Source organism: Pinus tabuliformis, chromosome 2_1 (assembly GCF_031772625.1).
Source record: "Pinus tabuliformis cultivar Carrire ecotype Pingquan chromosome 2_1, CPIR1, whole genome shotgun sequence".
NCBI classification, from domain to species: Eukaryota; Viridiplantae; Streptophyta; class Pinopsida; order Pinales; family Pinaceae; genus Pinus; species Pinus tabuliformis.
This window is the reverse complement of record NC_142299.1, coordinates 258,948,116-258,970,232: the sequence shown is the minus strand read 5'-3', so window position 1 is coordinate 258,970,232 and position 22,117 is coordinate 258,948,116. Positions and strand designations below refer to the sequence as shown.

Genomic DNA, 22,117 nt, shown 5'->3' with positions numbered 1-22,117 from the left:
GTATTTGTTAAAATACTCCCCTGGGCTCATCCCAAGGATGAGGTTACAAGACATGAATATGTTATCCTTGTCAAGCTTGCATAAAAATAAAGAGATACTTTCCAATAATGGTGGGGAGAAATGGGAAAGAAACATTTATTTTTGTATAGTGAAAAGGAATTTTGTCACTCTTGAACATGACACTCTGTCACTTTTTGTGTTTTGTTTGGGAAATCCATTTGCCTTTTAGTTGATCATACCTCATTGAAAGTCTTCAAACTAATTTTTGGTCTTATTTTTTTATTCAAATGTCACCAAGTCGAAATTTCGTGTCACCGATATGTTCAAGAGAAGTCCAACCTCAATCAAAATTACCTTGTAAATCATATCATTCAATCGTGTCGGTCATCCCTTAGTCAATCTTGAATCACTCCAAAAAAAAATTTCAAAACTTGAATGAGTTTCATGTCGTAGACCCTCTTGCGACGAATTGCTTCATATCAATTTCAGGTCATCATATAGGAAGTTGATCTAAAAATCTCCTTTAGTACCTTGGAGCCAGCATTCCTCAATGGCAGGGTTCTCCCTTTCAATGACAGATTCTCATCATTGGCCTTCCATCAGATGATATTATGATTTTTTGACTTCAAGATATCTATTCACACTTCATATATTGTACTTGAGTACCTTGAGAACCATTATCATTATTGGTGGTTTCTCTCGTAGCTGTTAAGGTTTCACATCATTTACCAGTAATCAGGTGGTTTCTACAATGTTCGACTTCGACACATTCAATCACATAGTTAGATTCATATTATGGATTGATAGAGAGGAACACCAAGACTCTGGATCTAGTTTCATCCATACAGACTACATGGACTTTCTAAATGTTCATGATTGTAAATAATATTTGTATTTGATGGGTCCATCCATAACGTGTCTATTATTAACATGAATCTTCGTACATTTCCATACTTGTTCTTTAAGACATGTGTACTTTGAGTATGGGAATGACTACCTCAGTGATGATTATATGAAGATATTGTATTTTAATCCTTAACTGTTTTTTCAGTTCTCCAGCCAATTGGTCTCTAATCCAAACTTTTGCATGATAAAGTGCTTCAGTCCTCAAACACCTTTTCTGAATTTGTACTTTAGGGGGCAATTTTTTACATGTCATTTTGTCACAATTATGAAAATTATCTCCAATATGGAACTCACGCTATCCAATGAAGTGTTTCAAAGTATTTGTTGTTATGAAACCAGCTCACAAAAAGATAGAAAAGATATATCAACGCCTTAGAATTCAGCCTCTTTGAGGGGGAACCTCCTTTACATTACACAAATGAATGATTATTTGATGATTCAAATGATAAAACCTACTTTCTATATATAGGAGTCTAAGGAGTCACAATATAACCCAGCCGACCTAACAATAATAATATAAAGGCACAAAAATAACAATAAAGGGATTCTATGGGGCACAGTAATAACAATATAGGGACAATAGGGGCACAACAATATTAATAAGGGATATAACTACAATAGTAATGGGGTAATAACTAGTATTATAGGGACCTAACATGCCCCTCTCCTTCAAAAAAGTGTTGTCCTCAATGCTTGAGTAGTTCTGGATGCTTCTGTATAAAATTCTCATCCTCCCATGTGGAATCTTTAGCAGATAAGTTCTTCCACTTGATGAGATACTCCGAAATTGATCGATTTCGTAGCTATCGAGTTCTTATTTCTGTGACTACTTCCGGTTCCAATATAATTTTTCCTTCCTCATCAAGTTCTAGCAATATTGTTTGAACTGGGAGCTTGTCGCCTATAACCTTCTTTAAACATGAAACATGGAAAACTGGGTGCACTCGAGAAGTCACGGGAAGCTCCAATTTGTATGCCATAGTACCAATCTTTTGCAACACCTTGTATGGACCATAATACTTTGGTGATAATTTATTATCCTTCTTAGCTTGCTTGAGGGACATTTGTTTATATGGTTGTAGCCATAGGAATACCCAATCACCTACATCAAAACTTCTTTCACTGCGATGTTGATCTGCCTGTTGTTTCATTCTATTCTGCACCAACACGAGGTTATCCTTTAAGAGTTGGAGGACTTGTTGTTGATGCTCGATGTGATGTTCCACTACTTGAACCTTAGAATTTTCTCTTAAATATGATGTGATGGATGGTGGCTGATATCCATAAAGTGCCATAAATGGGGTCATTTTTGTTGCTGTATGGAAGGAAGTGTTATACCACCATTTAGCCAGAGGCAACCATTTGACCCATTGTGTCTGTTTATCAGATACAAAGCAACGAAGATATCCTTCCAAACATTTGTTTACTATCTCAGTTTGCCCATCAGATTGAGGATGATAAGATGAGCTATGAGCTAACTGAGTACCAAGACAAGAAAATAATTCTGTCCAAAAATTTCCAGTGAAAATGGGATCTCTGTCACTTACAATAATCTTTGGGTTTCCATGTAGCTTTTGAATTGTTTCCATAAATGCAGTAGAAACTGTACTGGCTTTAAATGGATGTGATAATGCACAAAAGTGTGCATACTTGGTAAGTTTTTCAACTACCACCATGATGACACTCTTTCCCTCAGACTTGGGTAAACCTGTGATAAAATCCATTGAAACCTCCTCCCAACGTTGGCTTGGAATGGATAAAGGTTGTAATAGACTGGGGTCTTAATTGTTTCAACTTTATTTTGTTGGCAAACCAAACATTCTGCCACAAAATTTTGAATATCCGATTTAAGGCCATCCCAAAAAAGTTCCTTCTTAACCCTGTGGTAAGTTTTTAAAAATCCTGAGTGCCCTCCTAAGGGAGAAGTGTGCAATTCCATAAGAATATTTTGTTTGAGTTGGGAATTCTTACAGAGGTATAAGCGATCTTTGTACCATAACGAATCATTTTACCAGCTAAATGTATCAGATGTACTGGAATCTTGTTGTAACTTTTGAATAAGTGCCCAAACTTCTTCATCATTCTTCCATTCCTCCCTTGCTTCATTTATCCAATCTGGTTGGATAATAGAAATGGCGCACAACAATGCTTCCACATCCTCATCCTTTCTTGAGAGTGCATCTGCCACCACATTTTGCTTCCCTTTTTTGTAGATGATTTCAAAGTCATAACCCAACATCTTTGTGACCCACTTTTGTTTCTCTTCAAAGGATAATCTTTGTTCTAAAAAGTATTTAAGGCTATCATGATCCGTTTTTACCTTGAAGTGTCTTCCCATTAGGTAGGGTCGCCATTTCTTAAGTGCATGTAGTATTGCCAACATTTCCTTCTCATAAATAGCTTTGCGTAAAAACTTTCCCTTGATTGGACGACTTTCAAAAGCAATGGGTCTTTCATCTTGCATTAAAACAGCACCAATTCCATTTCCTGAAGCATCACATTCCACAATAAAGGTTTTTGTGAAGTCCGGTGTAGCTAAGACCGGTGCTTGGCACATTGCCTCTTTAAGATGTTTGAAGGCCTTTGTTGCTTCTAGAGTCCATGAAAATGCATCTTTCTTCAATAATGTTGTTAGAGGTGCTTTTATTCTCCCATAATTTTTAACAAACTTGCGATAATACCCTGTCAACCCGAGAAATCCTCGCAGATGCTTTATGGATGTGGGGATTTTCCATTCCTTAATGGCTTTAATTTTGCTAGGGTCTACCTTAACTCCTTCATGAGATACAATATGACCCAGATATTCCACCTCTTGTACTCCAAAGAAACATTTGGATCTTTTTGCATATAATTGTTTCTCCTCCAATAGTTGTAGCACCCTGTCAACATGTTCAACATGATCCTTCCAAGACTTGTTGTAGATTAGTATATCATCAAAAAATACTAACAAAAATTTTCTAAGGAAGGGTTTGAAAATGGAATTCATCAAACCTTGAAATGTAGAAGGTGCATTGGTAAGGCCAAAAGGCATGACCAAAAATTCATAATGACCCTCATGAGTTCTAAATGTTGTTTTCGGAATGTCTTCAGTCTTCATTCTGATTTGATGATATCCTGAATGAAGATCCAACTTGGTGAAGTAAATTGATCCATGCAATTCATCCAATAATTCATCAATGACAGGAATGGGAAACTTATCTTTAATAGTGAGCTTGTTGAGCTCCCTATAATCCGGACACATGCGCCATGATCCATCCTTCTTGTGCACCAATACTACTGGAGCAGAGAAAGAACTTTGACTAGGTTGAATTATACCAGCCTCTAGCATTTCTGCAACCATACGTTCAATTTCACTCTTTTGGGTATAGGGATATCTGTACGACCTGATGTTTGGAGGAACACTTCCTGGAATCAGATGAATAGCATGATCATGATCACGAATAGGTGGGAGACCTTTGGGAGTCTCAAATACCTTGGAATGATTGTCCAAGACTTTTTGGAGATCTGGAGAAATAGATGATTTCCATGTGGAAACATCTAGCGAACATAATTGTGCAATTACACCTCTTTGTTCCTTTTTTAGAAGCTTTGTCATACCGTTAGAGCTTATTATCTTTCCGGTTTCCCTGCAATACCCCTTAATTCAACTTCCTTTCCTTCCATAGAAAATTTCATGAAAAGTTCTTGAAAATTAAAAGCTATTGTACCCAAGGATTGTAGCCATTGGACTCCTAGTACAACATCAGAACCTCCCATTGGAATGGAAAGCATTGGGCTAGTCAATACATATTCTCCAATGGATAGCTTGATATTATGGCACTTTCCAGAGAAATTTATTGTTCCTCCATTTGCAACCATCACTTGACACTTTGGTGCTGGATATAGGAAGCAATTCAATTCTTTTTCTACCTTACAATGAATAAAATTGTGGGTACTTCCTGAATCAATCAACACTATTACCTTTTTCTTTTTGATTTGTCCTTCTATCTTGATGGTTTGAGGAGTGGTAATTCCCGCCAATGCATTACAAGATATGGTCGGATTTATTTCTTCTTTATCTAGGCTTTTTTCCTGGAGTATATCCTCTTCTTTTGACCTTTCTTGCTCCTTTTCTTCTTCCTCTTCACAATCTATGTAGAATAATTTCTTCTCAGCACACTTATGACCTTTAGTGTATTTGCTATCACAACTGTAACAAATCCCTTTTGCTCTTTTTTCTTCCAATTGTTGTGGTGTCAACCTTATAGGTTGTGGAATACTAGGGGCAACAACACTTCCATCTTTATAGTTGTGAGTGGTATGCTTCCTTGTTGCCATAATTTTTCTTTCCATTTTTCTTGCTAACTTGAATGCCTTCTCTAATGAATCAGGTTCCCAAAGGTGAACATCATGTTGGATATTATCCTTTAAAGTCCCTATGAACACATCAATCCTATGCTCCTTTGGAATATTTTTTACCCTTATGTTCAATTTTTGGAACTCTTCAATGTTCTCCATTATTGAACCCTTTTGATTGAGACTTATCAATTGGCTAAAAAAGTTCCGCCTTTTGTATCCTCATAATGTGCCGTCAATTCTTCCATAAATATTGCCCAAATGATAATTTGTTTGCGAGAGCAAAGCCATTGATACGATACAAACTAATTTGGTTCCAAATATAATGTTGCAATATGTACCTTTTGTGTGTTTTGCACATTATTGAGATCAAAAAAATGCTCCATCTGTAATATCCATGTTGCGCGATCCTTGCCATCAAACTTCCTCATATCAATTTTTGGAATATGGTGGGTCTTCAATCCAACATTAGAATCTATGAAATCATGATTAACATTTCTTTTGTTCGCATCATGAGTTTCCTTTACTACCCTTTCACCATTTGTGAGTATTTCTTGTAGAAAATATGTTAAATTTGTCTTCAAATCTGCCATGTCTCTCTTTAAATCTATCTTCAAATATATCTTCAATCATCCATCTTATCTTCCATGCCATTTATCTTAGATTCCATGCCATTTATCTTAGCCTCTGTTAGCTTTTGTGAGAGTGACATTTGTTGCACTTGGTCTTGTAATTTTGATATATCATGTAGCATTTCTTTCTCTTCTTCATGAGTCATGCTAGAGCTTTCAAGTTGCTTACTAGGTGTTTGCATTTTCTTTCCTCGGGGCATCAGTTACCGATAATAATGCTAAACTATGCCCTTTTAATTCCTTCAAAATAATTTTTCAAACCAAGCTTAAGAAAAAATTTAAAAAAATCTAGACACCCTTTTTCACTTTGTAGGAGATCAATATTGCCTCTGATGTATCTCTGTAATTTTGGATCATCCAATTCTGAAATTGCGAACTATAGTAGCCCTCTATGTCCTCTTTCCAATGCCACCAGTCTAATCCAAATTGGATTCTCCAAGGAAGAGTTATGCCAAATCTCCTACAGTGACCTGATTATAGACTAGTTTAGTAGAGCAAACTTGTATGACATGCCACATATCCCTATTTCAACCTTTGGCTCTGAAAAATATATACAAGAAACTATAGTCTGTCCTCTTTTTGTACATTCTTACGAAATTTCAATCCAATGCTCAGAGAGAAGGTTATGACGATTTTCCCCATGTCACCTGTTTGGAATGTAAGTCAGGAGTTTGCAAAAAGACCAACTTCCTCAAATAATATCTTTGTAAATATAGCGCGAAAAGATCTGAAATTTGGACCGAAGGTTCAGTGTGATTGCGTCTTAATTGGGTTTTTTTTTGGCTTCTGAAACATCACAGAAAAAAGTTATAGTGAAAATGCCACGATGACCTATTTGGAGCAATGAAACACTAGAATCCAAAGCTCTGATACCGAATTTTATGAAACCAGCTCACAGAAAGATAGAAAGGATAAATCAAGACCTTAGAATTCAACCTCTTCGAGGGGGCAACCTCCTTTACATTACACAAATGAATGATTCTTTGATGATTCAAATGACAAAACCTCCTTTCTATATATAGGAGTCTAAGGAGTCACAATATAACCCAACTGACCTAACAATAATAATATAAAGGCACACAAATAACAATAGAGGGATTCTATGGGGCATAGTAATAACAATATGGGGACAGTAGGGGCACAACAATATTAATAAGCGATATAACTACAATAGTAATGGGGTAATCACTAGTATTATAGGGACCTAACATTCGCCTACAATGTTGGAAGAAAAACAATAAAAAAGATAATAAGAATCCTGAGTATATTGTTTAAAAACATATTTTCAAGCATTGTCACACTTTTCCTAGCCACTACATGCGCAAACGCAATTATGATCATTATGGCCCATGCAATCCTGCCCTCTGTTGTCCATTAAAATTTGTGACAACCTCTTAACGTAAGTAAAAATAAAAAGAAATTTTTAGAAGCCTTTTTGGGGGAATACTTCACAACTAGAGGGCCTCGAACTTCTACCTACTTGGGCCTCATCCCTTGGTTCATGGATCAAACTCCCTCTCTTTGTGGAACTCTAATCCCTCTCTTTATAAATCTCATCCCTTGAGAATAGGTCCTATAAATTCAACATATACCAAAGGGAGAGGTGAAAATTTTGAATGTAAACTTTAGCTATCAAATTGGGGTTGGAAGCTTGTCACTTAAGGGATTATTGGAGACTATTGGAAGGATGTTTGCAACATCAAGGCTAAGGTTGTATTTCTCCTTTCCATTCAGTTATAATACAAAAGAGTAATTATTTCTCACTATATTGTTCAATGTAATCGATGTATTCTGTATTTAATTCCATTTTTCCATTCATAATGGTATTAGGTACTAGTCTCCTTGATCACTAGTATGGGTTTTATTGAGTCATTTATCCATTATACCTCTTTGATCCTTTGTTGCTATTGTGTTTGCAAGTTTGGATTCTGAGTATTGAGAAGCTGCATCAAACTATAGTAAGGATCTTCATCAAGCATCTCGTTTGAAAGGTATGGATTTCATCTTCCAATACTCTTGCATTATGAAACCAACTCACAAAAAAATAAAAATTAAACATCAACCTCTTCGAGGTGGCAACTCCTTAATTACATTACACGAATGGACAATTTTTGGATGATACAAATGACTAAACCTCCTTTCTATATATAGGATTCTAACGGGTCACTATATAATCAAAGACGACATAATAATAATAATAATAATATCAGGGCACAATAATAACAATAATGTGAATTTATGGGGCACACTAATAACAATATGGGGACAATAGGGGCACAATAATAACAATAAGGGCTACACTGACAATAGTAATAGTGAAATCACTAGTATTATAGGGACCTAACACGCCCCTCTCCTTCAAAAAAGTGTTTCCTCAATGCTTGAGTAGTTTTGGATACTTCTGCGTAAAATTCTCATTCTCCCATGTGGAATCTTTAGCGGGTAAGTTCATCCACTTGATGAGATACTCTGAAATTGATTGATTTTGTAGCTGTCAAGTTCTTGTTTCTGTGACTACTTTAGGTTCCAATATGATTTTTCCTTCCTCGTCAAGTTCTGGCAATATTGTTTGAACTGGGAGATTGTCACCTATAACCTTGTTTAAACATGAAACATGGAAAATGTGGTGCACTCGTGAAGCTACATGAACCTCCAATTTGTATGCCATAGTACTAATATTTTTCAACACCTTTTATGGACCATAATACTTTTGGTGATAATTTATTATCCTTCTTAGCTTGCTTAAGGGACATTTTTTTATATGGTTGTAGTTGTAGGAATACCCGGTCATCTACATCAAAACTTCTTTCACTGCGATGTTGTTCTGCCTAGTGTTTCATTCTATTCTGCACCAAAGTGAGGTTATCATTTAAGAGCTCGAGAACTTGTTGTTGATGCTTGATGTGATCTTCCACTGCTTGAACCTTAGAATTTTCTCTTAAATATGATGTGATGGATGGTGGATGATATCCATAAAGTGCCATAAATGAGGTCATTTTTGCTGCAGTATGGAAGGAAGTGTTATACCACCATTCAACCAGAGGCAACCATTTCACCCATTGTGTCTATTTATCAGAGACCAAGCAACAATGATATCCTTCCAAACATTTATTTAATATCTCAAGCTGCCCATCAAATTGAGGATGATAAGATGAGCTATGAGTTAATTGAGTACCAAGACAAGAAAATAATTATGTCCAAAAATTTCTAGTGAAAATGGGATCTCTGTTGCTTACAATAATTTTTTGTTACCATGTAGCTTTTTAATTGTTTCCATAAATGCATTAGAAACTGTACTGGCTTTAAATGGATGAGATAATGCACAAAAGTGTGCATAATTGGTAAGTCTGTCAGCTACCACCATGATGACACTCTTTCCTTCGGACTTGGGTAAACCTGTGATAAAATCCATTGAAACCTCCTCCCAATGTTGGCTTGGAATGGATAAAGGTTGTAATAGACACGAGGTCTTAATTGTTTCAACTTTATTTTGTTGGAAAATGAAACATTCTGCCACAAACTTTTGAATATCCGATTTAAGGCCATCCCAAAAAAAAACTTTCTTAACCCTCTCATAAGTTTTTGAAAATCCTGAGTGCCCTCCTAAGGGAGAAGTGTGCAACTCCATAACAATCTTTTGTTTGAGTTGGGAATTCTTACCTAGGTATAAGATATCTGTGTACCATAATGAATCATTTTTCCAGCTAAATGTATCAGATGTACAGGGATCTTATTGTATCTTTTGAATGAGTGCCCACACTTCTTCGTCATTCTTATATTCATCCCTTGCGTTTGTTATCCAATCTGGTTGGATAATAGAAATGGCGCAAATAAATGCTTCCACATCCACATCCTTTCTTGAGAGTGCATTAGCCACAACATTTTTCTTCCCTTTTTTGTAGATGATGTCAAAGTCATAACCCAACATCTGTGTGACCCATTTTCACTTCTCCTCTGAAGGTAATCTTTGTTCTAAAAATTATTTAAGACTATCATGATCATTTTTACATTGAAGTGTCTTTCCATTAGGTAGGGTCGCCATTCCTTAAGTGCATGTAGTATTGCCAACTTTTCCTTCTCATAAATAGCTTTGTGTAAATACTTTCCTTTGATTGGATGACTTTTGAAATCAATTGGTCTTTCTTCTTGCATTAAAATAACACCAATTCCATTTGATGAGGCATCAAATTCCACAATAAAGGTTTTTGTGAAGTTCAACGTAGCTAAGACCAGTGCTTGGCACATTTCCTATTTATGATGTTCAAAGGCCTTCGTTGCTTCTGGAGTCCATGAAAATGCATCTTTCTTCAGTAATTTTGTTAGAGGTGTTTCTATTCTCCCATAATTCTTAACAAACTTGCGATAATATCCAGTCAATCCGAGAAATCCTCGAAGATGATTTATGTATGTGGGGATTTTCCATTCCTTAATGGCTTTAATTTTGCTGGGGTCTACCTTAACACCTTCATGAGATACAATATGACCTGAATATTCCACCTCTTGTACTGCAAAGAAATATTTGAGGCTTTTTGCATATAATTTTTTCTCCTCGAATAGTTTGAGCACCCAGTGAACATGTTGAACATGATCCTTCCAAGAGTTGCTATAGATTAGTATATCACCAAAAAATACTAACACAAATTTTCTAAGGAAGGGTTTGAAAATGGAATTCATCAAACCTTGAAATGTAGAAGGTGCATTAGTAAGGCCAAAAGGCATGACCAAAAAATTCATAATGACCCTCATGAGTTCTAAATGTTGTTTTCAGAATGTCTTCAGTCTTCATTTTGATTTTATGATATCTTGAACGAAGATCCAACTTGGTGAAGTAAATTGATCCATGCAATTCATCAATGACACGAATGGGAATGCCATCTTTAATAGTGAGCTTGTCGAGCTCCCTATAATCTGAACACATGTGCCATGACCCATACTTCTTGTTCACCAATACTACTAGAGCAGAGAAAGAACTTTGACTAGGTTGAATTATACTAGCCTTCAACATTTCTGCAACCATACATTCAATTTCACCCTTTTGGGCATAGGGATATCTGTAAGGCCTAATGTTTGGAGGAACACTTCCTAGAATCAAATGAATAGCGTGATCACAATCATGAATAGATGGGAGGTATTTGGGAGTCTCAAATACCTTGGAATGATTATCCAAGACATTTTGGAGATCTGAAAAAATAGATGATTTCGATGTGGGAACCTCTAGTGAACATAATTGTGCAATTACACGTCATTTTCTTTATTTAGAATCTTTTTCATTCCGTTAGAGCTTATTATCTTTCACAGTTTCCTTGTGATTCCCCTTAATTCAACTTCCTTTCCTTCTGAAGAAAATTTCATGAAAAGTTCTTGAAAATTAAAAGCTATTGTACCCAAGGATTGTAGCCATTGGACTCTTAGTACAACATCAACACTACCCATTGGAATGGAAATCATTGGGCTATTCAATACATATTCTCCCATGGATAGCTTTATATTATGGAACTTTCCAGAGCAATTTATGGTTCCTCCACTTGCCACCCTCACTTGACACTCTAGTGCTAGATATAGGAAGCAATTCAATTCCTTAGCTATCTTACAATGAACAAAATCATGTGTACTTCCAAAATAAATCAACACTATTACATTCTTCTTCTTCATATGCCCTTCTATCTTGATACTTTGAGGAGTGGTAATTCTGGCCAATGCATTACAATATATGGTCAGATTCATTTCTTATTTCTCTAGGGTTTGTTCCTAGTGTATATCCTCTTCTTTTGACATCTTTTGTTCACTTTCTTGCTCCTCTTCACAATCTATGTAAAATAATTTATTCTCAGCACATTTATGACCTTTAGTATATTTGCTATCACAATTATAACAAAGCCCTTTTTCTCTTTTTTCTTCTAATTGTCATGGTGTCAACCTTGTAAGTTGTGGTAGGCTAGGGGTAACAACTCTTCCATCTTTATGGTTGTGGTGGTAGGCTTCCTTGTTGCCATAATTTTGCTTTCCATTTTTCTTGCCAACTTGAATGGCTTCTCCAATGAATCAGGTTCCCAAAGGCAAACCTCATGTTGGATATTATCCTTTACAATCCCTATGAACACATCAATCCTATGCTCCTCTGGAATATCTTTTACCCTTATACTAAATTTTTGAAAGAACTCAATGTGCTCCATCATTGAACCCTTTTGTTTGAGATTTATCAATTGGCTAAAAAAAATGTTTCTTTTTGTATCCTCATAATGTGCTATTAATTCTTTTGTAAAATTGTGCAAGTGACAATTTGTTTACTAGAGAAAAGCCATCGATACCATACAAATGGTTTTGGTTCCAAATATAAAGTTGCAATACGTACCATTTTGTATGTTTTGCACATTATGGAGATTGGAATATTGCTCCATTTGTAGTGTCCATGTTATAGAATCCTTGCCATCAAACTTCCTCATATCGATATTTGGAACAGGGTGGGTCTTCAATCCACCATTAGAGTCTATGAGATCATGATTAACATTGATTTTGTTCTCATCATGAGTTTTCTCTATTACCTTTTCGCCATTAGGAAGCCTCTCTTGTAGCAACTTTGTCAAACCTTTCATGTCCTTCTTCAAAGCTTCAATGTTGTCTTTCACGCCATTCATCTTAGCTTCCACGCCATTCATCTTAACTTCCATGCCTTTATTTAAACCATCAATATTAGCTTCTATTACTTTTTGTGAGAGTGAAATTTGTTGCACTTGGTCTCATAATTTCGATATAACATGTTTCATTTCTTCCTCTTCTTCATGAGTCATGATAGAGCTTTTAGGTTTCTTACTAGGTGTTTCCATTTTCCTTCTTTGGGGCATCAATTAATGATAATTATGCTTCACTATTCCCTTTGAACTTCAAACTAATTTTTCAACCCAAAATTATGCAAAATTTTAAAAATACTACACCTTTTTTCGCTTTTTAGATGCTCAATATTGAATATATTGTATCTCGGTAATTGCGGATCTCCAAAGTCTAAAATCGCTTCCTGTGGTATGCCTCTGAGTCCTCTTTCCAATGCCACCAGTCTGATCAAAATGGGATTCTCCAAAAAAGCGTTATGCCCAATCTCCCAAGATGGCCTAATTATATAATTTTTTAGTAGCCCAAACTTGTACGACGTGCCACGTGTCACTGTTTTGAACTTCGAGTCTGAAAACGATACACAAAAAACTATAATATGTCCTATTTCCATAACTTCTTACGAAATTTCAATCTAATGCTCAGAGATAAAGTTATGACGATTTTCCCAAGGTCACCTATTTGGAATGTAATTTGGGAGTCTGCAAAAACCCTAACTTCCTTAGATCATATATCCGCAAATTTAGCGATACAAGATCTGAAATTCGGACCCGAGGTTCAGAGTGATCTCAACTCAAATGGATTTTTTTTTAAACTTCTGAAACATCGCGGAAAAAAAGTTCTAGCAAAACCCTAGAATCCAATGCTCTTATACCAAATGTTATCAAACCAACTCACAAAAAGATAGAAAAGAAAGATCAACTCCTTAGAAATCAGCCTCTTTAAGGGGGCAACCTCCTTTACATTAAACAAATGAAAAATTCTTGGATGATACAAATGACTAAACCTCCTCTTTATATATAGGAGTCTAAGGGGTTACAATATAATCAAAGTCGACATAACAATAATATTATAACGGCGCAACAATAACAATAGTGGGCTTCTATGGGGCACACTAATAACAATATGGGGACAATAATAACAATAAAGGCTACACTGACAATAGTAATGGGGGAATCACTAGTATTATAGGGACCTAACATCTTGCTTATGATTCAATAGAAATAAACCTCGAGAAAGATTTACCAGTTTGTTTGCTTGTTACTAGATTCAGTCATTGGGAGATCCATGGTTAAGAAACTTGTTATATAGTAATTTTATTATAAGCATTAAGTTTTATGTGGCTATTAATTAAATTTAAATATAGTTATGGAAATTTAACAATCGATTTGTTTGTCGATAACTATTAGTTTAGCATTGGCCAATACAAATTATAATGCTTCACTTTGAAAATAATATTTATTTTTCAATATTATACCATAATTGTGTTATTGGAGTCTTTCCACATATTTGCACCCCACAAAATTACAATATAACAAATTGAATTTTGTTCTTTTTATTACTTTTAACATTTTGTTCTTAACTAAACCATGATTTAACTACAACAACTTCTCATGCCAAGATATAACTACAACAACTCCTCATATTTAATTCTATAGTACCTTTAACCTTTTATTATTTTCCAATCTAACCCGCATATAAATTTTATAAATTTTAAATCTTTAAGTTAAATATTAAACATTTACACATACCATCTACTCTATTAATGTTAATACACTATATTCATGATTTTTTTTTAAATAAATGTATATATTCTTTGTTATTTTATATTCTAGGTCAATAATATATATCTATTATTTTAAATTTCAATTTGATGTTTATTATTATAATGATTAAGAAATCAATACATGGAAAATTAACTAACACTTTCTTATGTTATTTTTATTTTATAAATGATTAAATATACTCTTCCTATTATGATAATAATACACAAATTTTAATTAAAGATAAAAATAAAAATAAAAGTAATCGAAGCTTGACGCTCGACAAATATTCAAATTAGCATGGGCGGAGAACCCGCTCCGGTCATCTTGGAATGTTCCGTACGTTATCATGCAGGCTTGACCACCCTTGTTCCAAGGAAGAAAATCGAGCAAACCCATGTTTTGCGAGTTCCAAAAACCTTGTGGAACCTGTAATTTAAATTTGGAACTCAACTTTAAAAAAAGTCAAAGTCAAAATCTATAACTATATTGTCACGGTTCCCACCAGGAATCATGAACAACTTCAATTTTGTCCATAATTCTTCCTAAATTCTTCTATAATTTAGGCTGTAAAGTTTTGATTCATTTTACAAAACATTGGAATGAGTGAAGGGATCCCTATAAGACAACTCGCTTAATTCAAAAAGGCTGAATCTCACTCCTTTAAATAACAGCCGTCCGAGATCGTCCGTTCCATCTCCACTTCACTCCAAATTATATCTCAATTCTGCCATCGAGCCCTCTGTCTCCAGGCCTTGCTTTGCTTGCTGACAGTAAGCGAGAAAGGAAAAACAAAATATGGGCAATTGTGCGTGCTGCATACCGGTGGGCATGAAGGAGGACGAGGAAACCATCGAGCTTGTTAGCGCAGGCGGCACTGTCCGAATAATTGAGAAGCCTCTCACCGCCGGCGAAATAATGCAGGAATCCCCTCACCATTTAGTCTGCCACTCCCGCTCCTTGTACATCGGGAAGAAGACACCCGCGCTTTCTCCAGATGAGAACTTGGAGGTGGGAAACATGTATTTCCTTCTGCCACAACAATTTTTCCAGTCTAAGTTAACGCTCGTATTACTGGCTTCCTTAATATCGCCTGCATTGTCCCTAAAACATCCAACTACTCCCGCTGCTCGCATGTCAGCTTCTCTTCGCTCTATCGAACGCGCGTCTGCTGTGTGCCAACCATTTGAGTTAGAGAAGAGCCACGCGAGCGGAGGCCTTGGGATCAGAGTGTCGGAGGAGTTTATTACAAAGCTTTTGGGAGATGGGACCCCTAGCGTTGATAAACGCACGGATGCAGTGGGCAGCGATTCCGCAGATGAGAAGCCTAGACTGTGCAATACTCCGCAATTGCAGAGAGATTATGACCGGTTGGTCACGCCCAGAAGCAAACGGTGGAGACCTAAGCTTGACAGTATAAAGGAAAAAGAGGAGGAGGGCAATTACCAGAAGCTGATCTTGAAGATTAAGGAATTATGTCATAAAATATCCTGAGTCATTGTGTTGGCGAGTTGGCCTGCTATAATGATGATGATATTTGAACACGACAGGGGAGGCGGCATTCATTATGTGAAATTTTGGTTACAAGGTAGTTGTACATAATCACATATTTATTTCCACTGCGGTGAATTTAGGTTTATCTTAGATTTTCAGAATATCTCAGAATTTGATGGTGGGATATATTTGAATTAACTTTGTTATGTTTTATTTTCCACTGACAGTTCTTCTGATTAGCTTCACCATTGGTCGGCCAAGATCTGCGGGGCAAGTTCATATCGAATTCAACTGGATACAAGTTCCGGGCAAACTGCAGTTGCCGCAACAGTAAATGGATAATTCAATTACCAGGCTAACCGTCCACTATGTACCCTATTATATAAGGGAACGAAGTATGAAAATGTAGTTAGAAAATAGATAACGTCTAATTGAATTTTGCTTCATTTTATTCAGTGTAAGAGTTATTATTCAAAAAAAATAGTACGTTAGTTTTAGTGAATAGAAATTTTAGAATTGATAAATTAATTCAGTTTTCCTTTGATTTCGGTAATTAAGTCATTCTGAATATCTAAGAAGAAAAATAAGCTGTCTTTTATATTATATGTTAAAATAGTTCTTTGTCCTTTTTCCTCATCCTGAATTTGATAAAAAATAGATAGGTATTTCAACATATTTCTTACGTTAATCAAAATAAACTACAGCTCTACTTACATTAACATATGATTCGAATTCAAAAACAAACTACAGCTATACTTATATTAACATATGATTCGAATTAAAAAAAAATAGATTGAGTTATTATTAATTTTTCAATTGAGGTTATTATTAATTCTTCATGACAACCAATTTATTGTATTTTATATTTTTAAAGTTAAAAGCATACACTACTTTCTTCTGGTTTTGAATTTGTGATTTTTTAGAAAGAAAGAGATGCTCTTAACTATTAGGTATTAGGTCTATTTAAGTTGTATATACTTTTAAGAATTTAAAATAGAAAAATTTGTGAAAAAATGAGGATTATGCTTTGTCTTTTCTTTTAGGGTTATAAAATATAAATAAAAAGGAATGTCAATTTACTATCTAAAGAGAGTTAAAACATTAGTATATACTTTTAAGAATTTAAAATAGAAAAGTTTGTGAGAAGGTGAGGATTATGCTTTGTCTTTTCTTTTAGGGATATAAAATATAAATAGAAAGAAATGTGACTTTACCATGTAATAGTTATTGATAATATGGTCTTATGGATATTATAGAGTCTTATAAGGTCTACTACATTCTCTATGTTGTTTTAATACCTTATTTGTTTGCTTTGCTCAAACATGGAACAATAAATCAACATAATAAGTATGGAACACTTTCCTTTCGTAGTGACCTAGTATTTATTATTTTGAGTAGGTGTCTAAGGTTAATATTATGGTTTTCACATTCATTCACTCTTGAGTGGGGTTAGGGTTTTCGATCCCTCGAATGTCCACATATGTGATTGATAATAGATGAGATGGCATCTACTTCATACCTTTGTGGTCCGTAACAAAGGTCAACTTGTGAGAGGCATAATGTGTAATAACGCTACCCTATGTTGGAAATATTAGTATCTTTTATTGTCTGTTAAAATGAAACTATAATGACATAAAAGTCATGAAGGATGATGACATAGTTTTGTATATAAATGTTTTATAACTAAATAACTAATAAATTAGAAAGACTTGGAAATTGAACACTTGTAGATGAGACTATATACATGATAACTTTTCCATGATAAAAATTCTGGAAAAACTTAATGGATGAGATAGAAAGACTCATTACATGCTTAGTTGGAGATAAATACTAAGATGGGATTTGTATAAAGCATCACTGAGGATAAAAGAGAACTTTTGGATTGGAAAAATCCCACGTGGAAAACGCATAAAATGCCTATTGCAAGGATCAACAGGTTGTTGATATCTTGGCAAAGGAAATCTCTTCTCGGGGGTGTGCTCGGGGGTGAACTTAGGAGAAGCAGTTCTACGGTTGGGAGGAGAACAATGTTCTATTTTCAAGTGAATCCTATCGGAATATTTCTGGTTAGATTGTGATGCTTTGATTTAACATTTAAGGTTGGTACATATTACTTTGTATTGTGAATCTAGAGTTGAGATGGCATGTAGGATAGGATGTAGTAACATAATGGGTAATTTTAATCTGATTTGTACTAGAAGAAGAAAATAAAAGGTTTGGAATTACTTGCAATTCTAAATGAAGAAGATATCATTGTAACTTTAATGATAGGATATTTTTAATGTTATGAGTACTCTAGATTTATAGAACAAAACATCATGGTATTATTATAATAGGCTCTGTTTTACTGCTAATGATTTGAGATCTTAGAGTAACACTCTTTTATTATGAGAGATGATATAAATTCATTATTCAGAACTGTTAGTAGATTAGGTGCTAAAAGCTTAAGAAATAGAAGACTAACTTAAGTAAATATACGACATAGGGAGCTGATATACATATATAATACAATTATTGGTAAACTAAGCTTTATCAACATAAAACAAAATACACAAGCTATTTCTCTGCAACATATCTGCATAGAGAGAATTACACCTATGTAACAAAGTATATCTAGACTGCTAAACACTAGTAGAAACTCTGCATTCGTTTATAGATAAATAATATTTTATGTTCATTGTGATCACATCTTAAATAGAAAAGAGAAATACATATGTAGCAAGCATATACATCTGTAGCAAACAAATATGTGAAATCTTAAACTGTGGATTTTGACTATTGATGGGGCCAGCCCACGTGGTCCCGTCGTTCCAAAACTGATGTGTAATGCACTTATGATCTGGACAGTAATGTAATTGATTTGGTAATAAATGTTGTTTGATTTTCAATCTCCTTGGGTTTCGGCATGGGTACCTTGATGGTCTGCTGGGTGGACAACTGTCCCTCCTCGGGATTTTGGAAACCCGCCTTGGTTTGGGTTTTACTCCGTTCGCGCTCCTTTGGTGGTCATTGTTACGCTGGTATTTAGCTCTACGAGCTCCCGACGATTCTTTGTAACTATTGTAATTTCTATGGTGAAATGTATGAACTCTGCCTGCCCGGTCGACGGTGTGGTGTGCGTTTGGTTGCGGTCGTGGTCTCTATTGTTCCAAATCTTGGCCTCTGTGCTATCGATTGTTTGGTGAAGCATTGGTAAGGTTTGAACTACGGTTCCGTTTGCATGTGTTTTTGCTGTCGTTGTAGTGTATCTCTGGCTTTGATATTCACCTCTGTGTATTCTAGTCACTCTCTGCTCGTATCTCACAAGGGTTTATATCTATGCGAGAGCTGTAAGGTTAATGAGGACATCCACTTCAGTGCGGGTTCGTCGGCTTCCAATTTCAACACGTCATGTGGCATGCTCTGCTCATCCCTCTGCCAACTTAACTGGTAAGCTTCCGTTCCTTGCTAGATTTTATTTCTGCTATTTGTTTTGAGACTAATGGCCCGACTCCTCTGTGAGCAGGGGCTCGTCCGGGTGCGGAATTTACAGCTACGGCTCGCCTATCAGGTAATGGCCCTTATTAAACTTCCTCAATAGCTTCTTCCCAATTCTCCGTTCTTGTTTTCGTTTGCTGTGGTTGGTGACTGACCCTTCCTCCATTTGCCCTTATGCAGGTGGAGTTGTTCGTTGGTCCGAACACTTCGACTCTCTGTCGCCCTCGACAGTATACGGGTAGATTCGCATTGTTGTTTTAACTGTGCTTTTTTGGGTTCTTGTATGGTCTGCTTGGTTTTCGTTGGCTCCGTGCCGCTATCTGCTGTTGGTTTCTTAGGTGCTAGGTTTTGTGGTAACCTCAGGAGATGGGCTCGAACTCTTTATTGAGGGCTTTTGTTTGCAACCATGTCAGTTCCCATGTCTGCGAACTCGGTTGGTTTTGTAGTTATTTTGAACAGAGAATGTGAATGCTGATACAAACTTTTAATGACTATGTTCTATCCTGTGAATTTTATATGGAAATAAATCTGGAACCGCTCGTATGGTTTTGTTTGCATACCTGTTAAATGTGTATATGCCTGAACGCTATGTCCGCGTGACCTGTGCTGGTCGTTGTGGCTCTTCGTTTGATTATTGGGCTTCTGTTCTGGTTCGGAGTCTGTAGTGAAACTTTTAACAATGTTTTTATACCATAAAGGAAAACAAAAGAACGCACAACATTGAATTTTTTTTACAATATTTGAGGACACTCGTGGAATTGTATGTGCACTAAAATAATGAATGTATTTCCTTCTGCTAATTCCCTTCTTCACTGGCCAACCCCTATTGGGCTTATTTTCCCTCCTTTTGTATCACTGTTCTCGAACAGTTGGATAACTGTTGTTAGTTGTTTTTGTTGTCAGTTACAATAGTTATTTCGTATTTGAAACTTATCCTTAACTAGCATGTTTTCCTTTGCTTGTACTTACAATAATAATATAATTGTTCGGTAACGAATGATTCTAACTAATTACTACTGTTCCTAATTAGAGCTCATTACATTATTCTTGGCATTTTAACAGAAAAGTAAAATAAAAACAATAAATAAAAATAAAGACAGACACGCTGTCCATTCAGTGAGCCGTGTTCTCTGTCCTTCTCAGAAACCACATCAACCTTCTTTCCGTCTTCGCCCTGTTAACCAGATGCTCCTGCATCAGGCTCCCGGGGTAAAAGAAATTCATGGCTCCGTTCCATGAGTTCCTCCACCGAATAACCAGCCTTCTGTATCTGCGCCGCGTTGAGCCATGAGCTGTCCTCCATTGGACGGTCTCTCCACTTGACGAGGTAATGCAGATATTCCTTCCTGCGTGTCTTCTTGGCTACCTGGGTGCTGAGGATCCCTTCAATCTCATGGGACTTTACTGAAGGCAATTGTTTCTTCCAAGAACTGTCTTCAAATTGGGTGTCCCGTTTTGGCTGTACCACACTATCATCCTCTGCTTGGGCATTATATGAGAACAGATCCGCCACATTAAAAATAGGTGATATTCCTATGTCAAGTGGCAGCTGAATCTCGTAAGCATTGGCTGAAAATTTATGTAGGATTTTGCAGGGACCAATTTTCTTATATTTTAGCTTATTATATGTGCCCTTAGGAAACCGTTCCTGGCGCAAATGCGCAAGGACCTCATCCCCAACTTTAAAATGCACCTCTCGTCGCTTTGAGTCTGCTAGCTGCTTGTATTTTTGTACGCTGTCCTGCAACCTTAGTTTGACTTTTTCATGTAGTTCGCTCATTGCTTCTGCAAAGTCTTCCCCATCCGCGCTTCGCCGTTCCAGCTTTCCCAAATCTCGTAGTTCATGTATTCCCCGAGGATGCATGCCATACAAAATCTGAAATGGGCTAAGTCCGGTGCTACGATTGGGCGAATCGTTATAAGCGAATTCTGCCTGGGCGAGAGCTCGATCCCATAATCGTGAATTTTCTCCAGTCAAACTCCGTAATAAATTTCCCAAGCTCCTGTTCACCACTTCCGTTTGTCCATCAGTCTGCGGATGATACGCAGAGCTGAAGTTTAGTTGCGTGCCCAACTTTTTCCACAGGGTGCGCCAAAAGTGCCCTGTGAACTTTACATCCCTATCTGAAATGATAGTTCTGGGTAGGCCATGTAATCTAACAACCTCCGTGAAAAACAGGTGTGCCACGTACGTGGCGTCACTAGTTTTCCAGCAAGGGATAAAATGAGCCATTTTTAAAAATCTATCTACCACCACCATTACTGAATCATAGCCCCGCTGTGTCCTAGGCAGTCCAAGAACAAAGTCAATGCTGACCGAGTCCCATGGCCTGCTTGGAACAGGTAGTGGTGTGTAAAGTCCAGTATTCTGACTGTGTCCTTTTGATAGTTGGCAGACTTTACACCTGTTTACATATCTCTATAGATCCCTACTCATTTTAGGCCAATAATAGAAATTTCCGAGTTGCTCCAAAGTTTTGTTAATGCCAAAATGTCCCGCTAATCCGCCGCTATGCTTTTCCCGTACAATATTCTCCCTCATTGAACAGTCCGGGATACATAACTGCCCACCTCTGAATAATAATCCTTCCTGTAAATTATAGTCTAACCACGGGCTTGCATTCCTTAATACGGGATTTTGGCAGGCTTCAAAAGCTTCCTTAAAATCCATGTCGGTTTGGTACAAGTCTTTCAAATGTTCGAATCCCAATACCTGTATGCTACTCTCCTGTAAGAGCAAGGCTCTTCTGCTCAAAGCATCTGCCACTTTGTTGGCTTGCCCACTTATGTTTTTTAACACGAAAGTGAAACTCTGCAAGTACTCTACCCAATTGGCGTGCTTATAGTTTAACTTGTGCTGCTGCATTACATATTGCAATGTCGAATTATCAGAAAACAGAATGA

At 36.3% G+C, this 22,117-nt stretch overlaps 1 protein-coding gene across 1 annotated transcript; it reads left to right on the top strand.

Annotated features, from left to right (window-relative positions):
* The first annotated feature begins 15,040 nt into the window (after positions 1-15,040).
* LOC149199715 (uncharacterized) lies at positions 15,041-15,736 on the top strand. Its single transcript, XM_089400666.1, has one exon. The coding sequence runs from the start codon at positions 15,041-15,043 to the stop codon at positions 15,734-15,736; it is 696 nt and encodes a 231-aa protein (XP_089256792.1).
* The last annotated feature ends 6,381 nt before the right edge of the window (positions 15,737-22,117 follow it).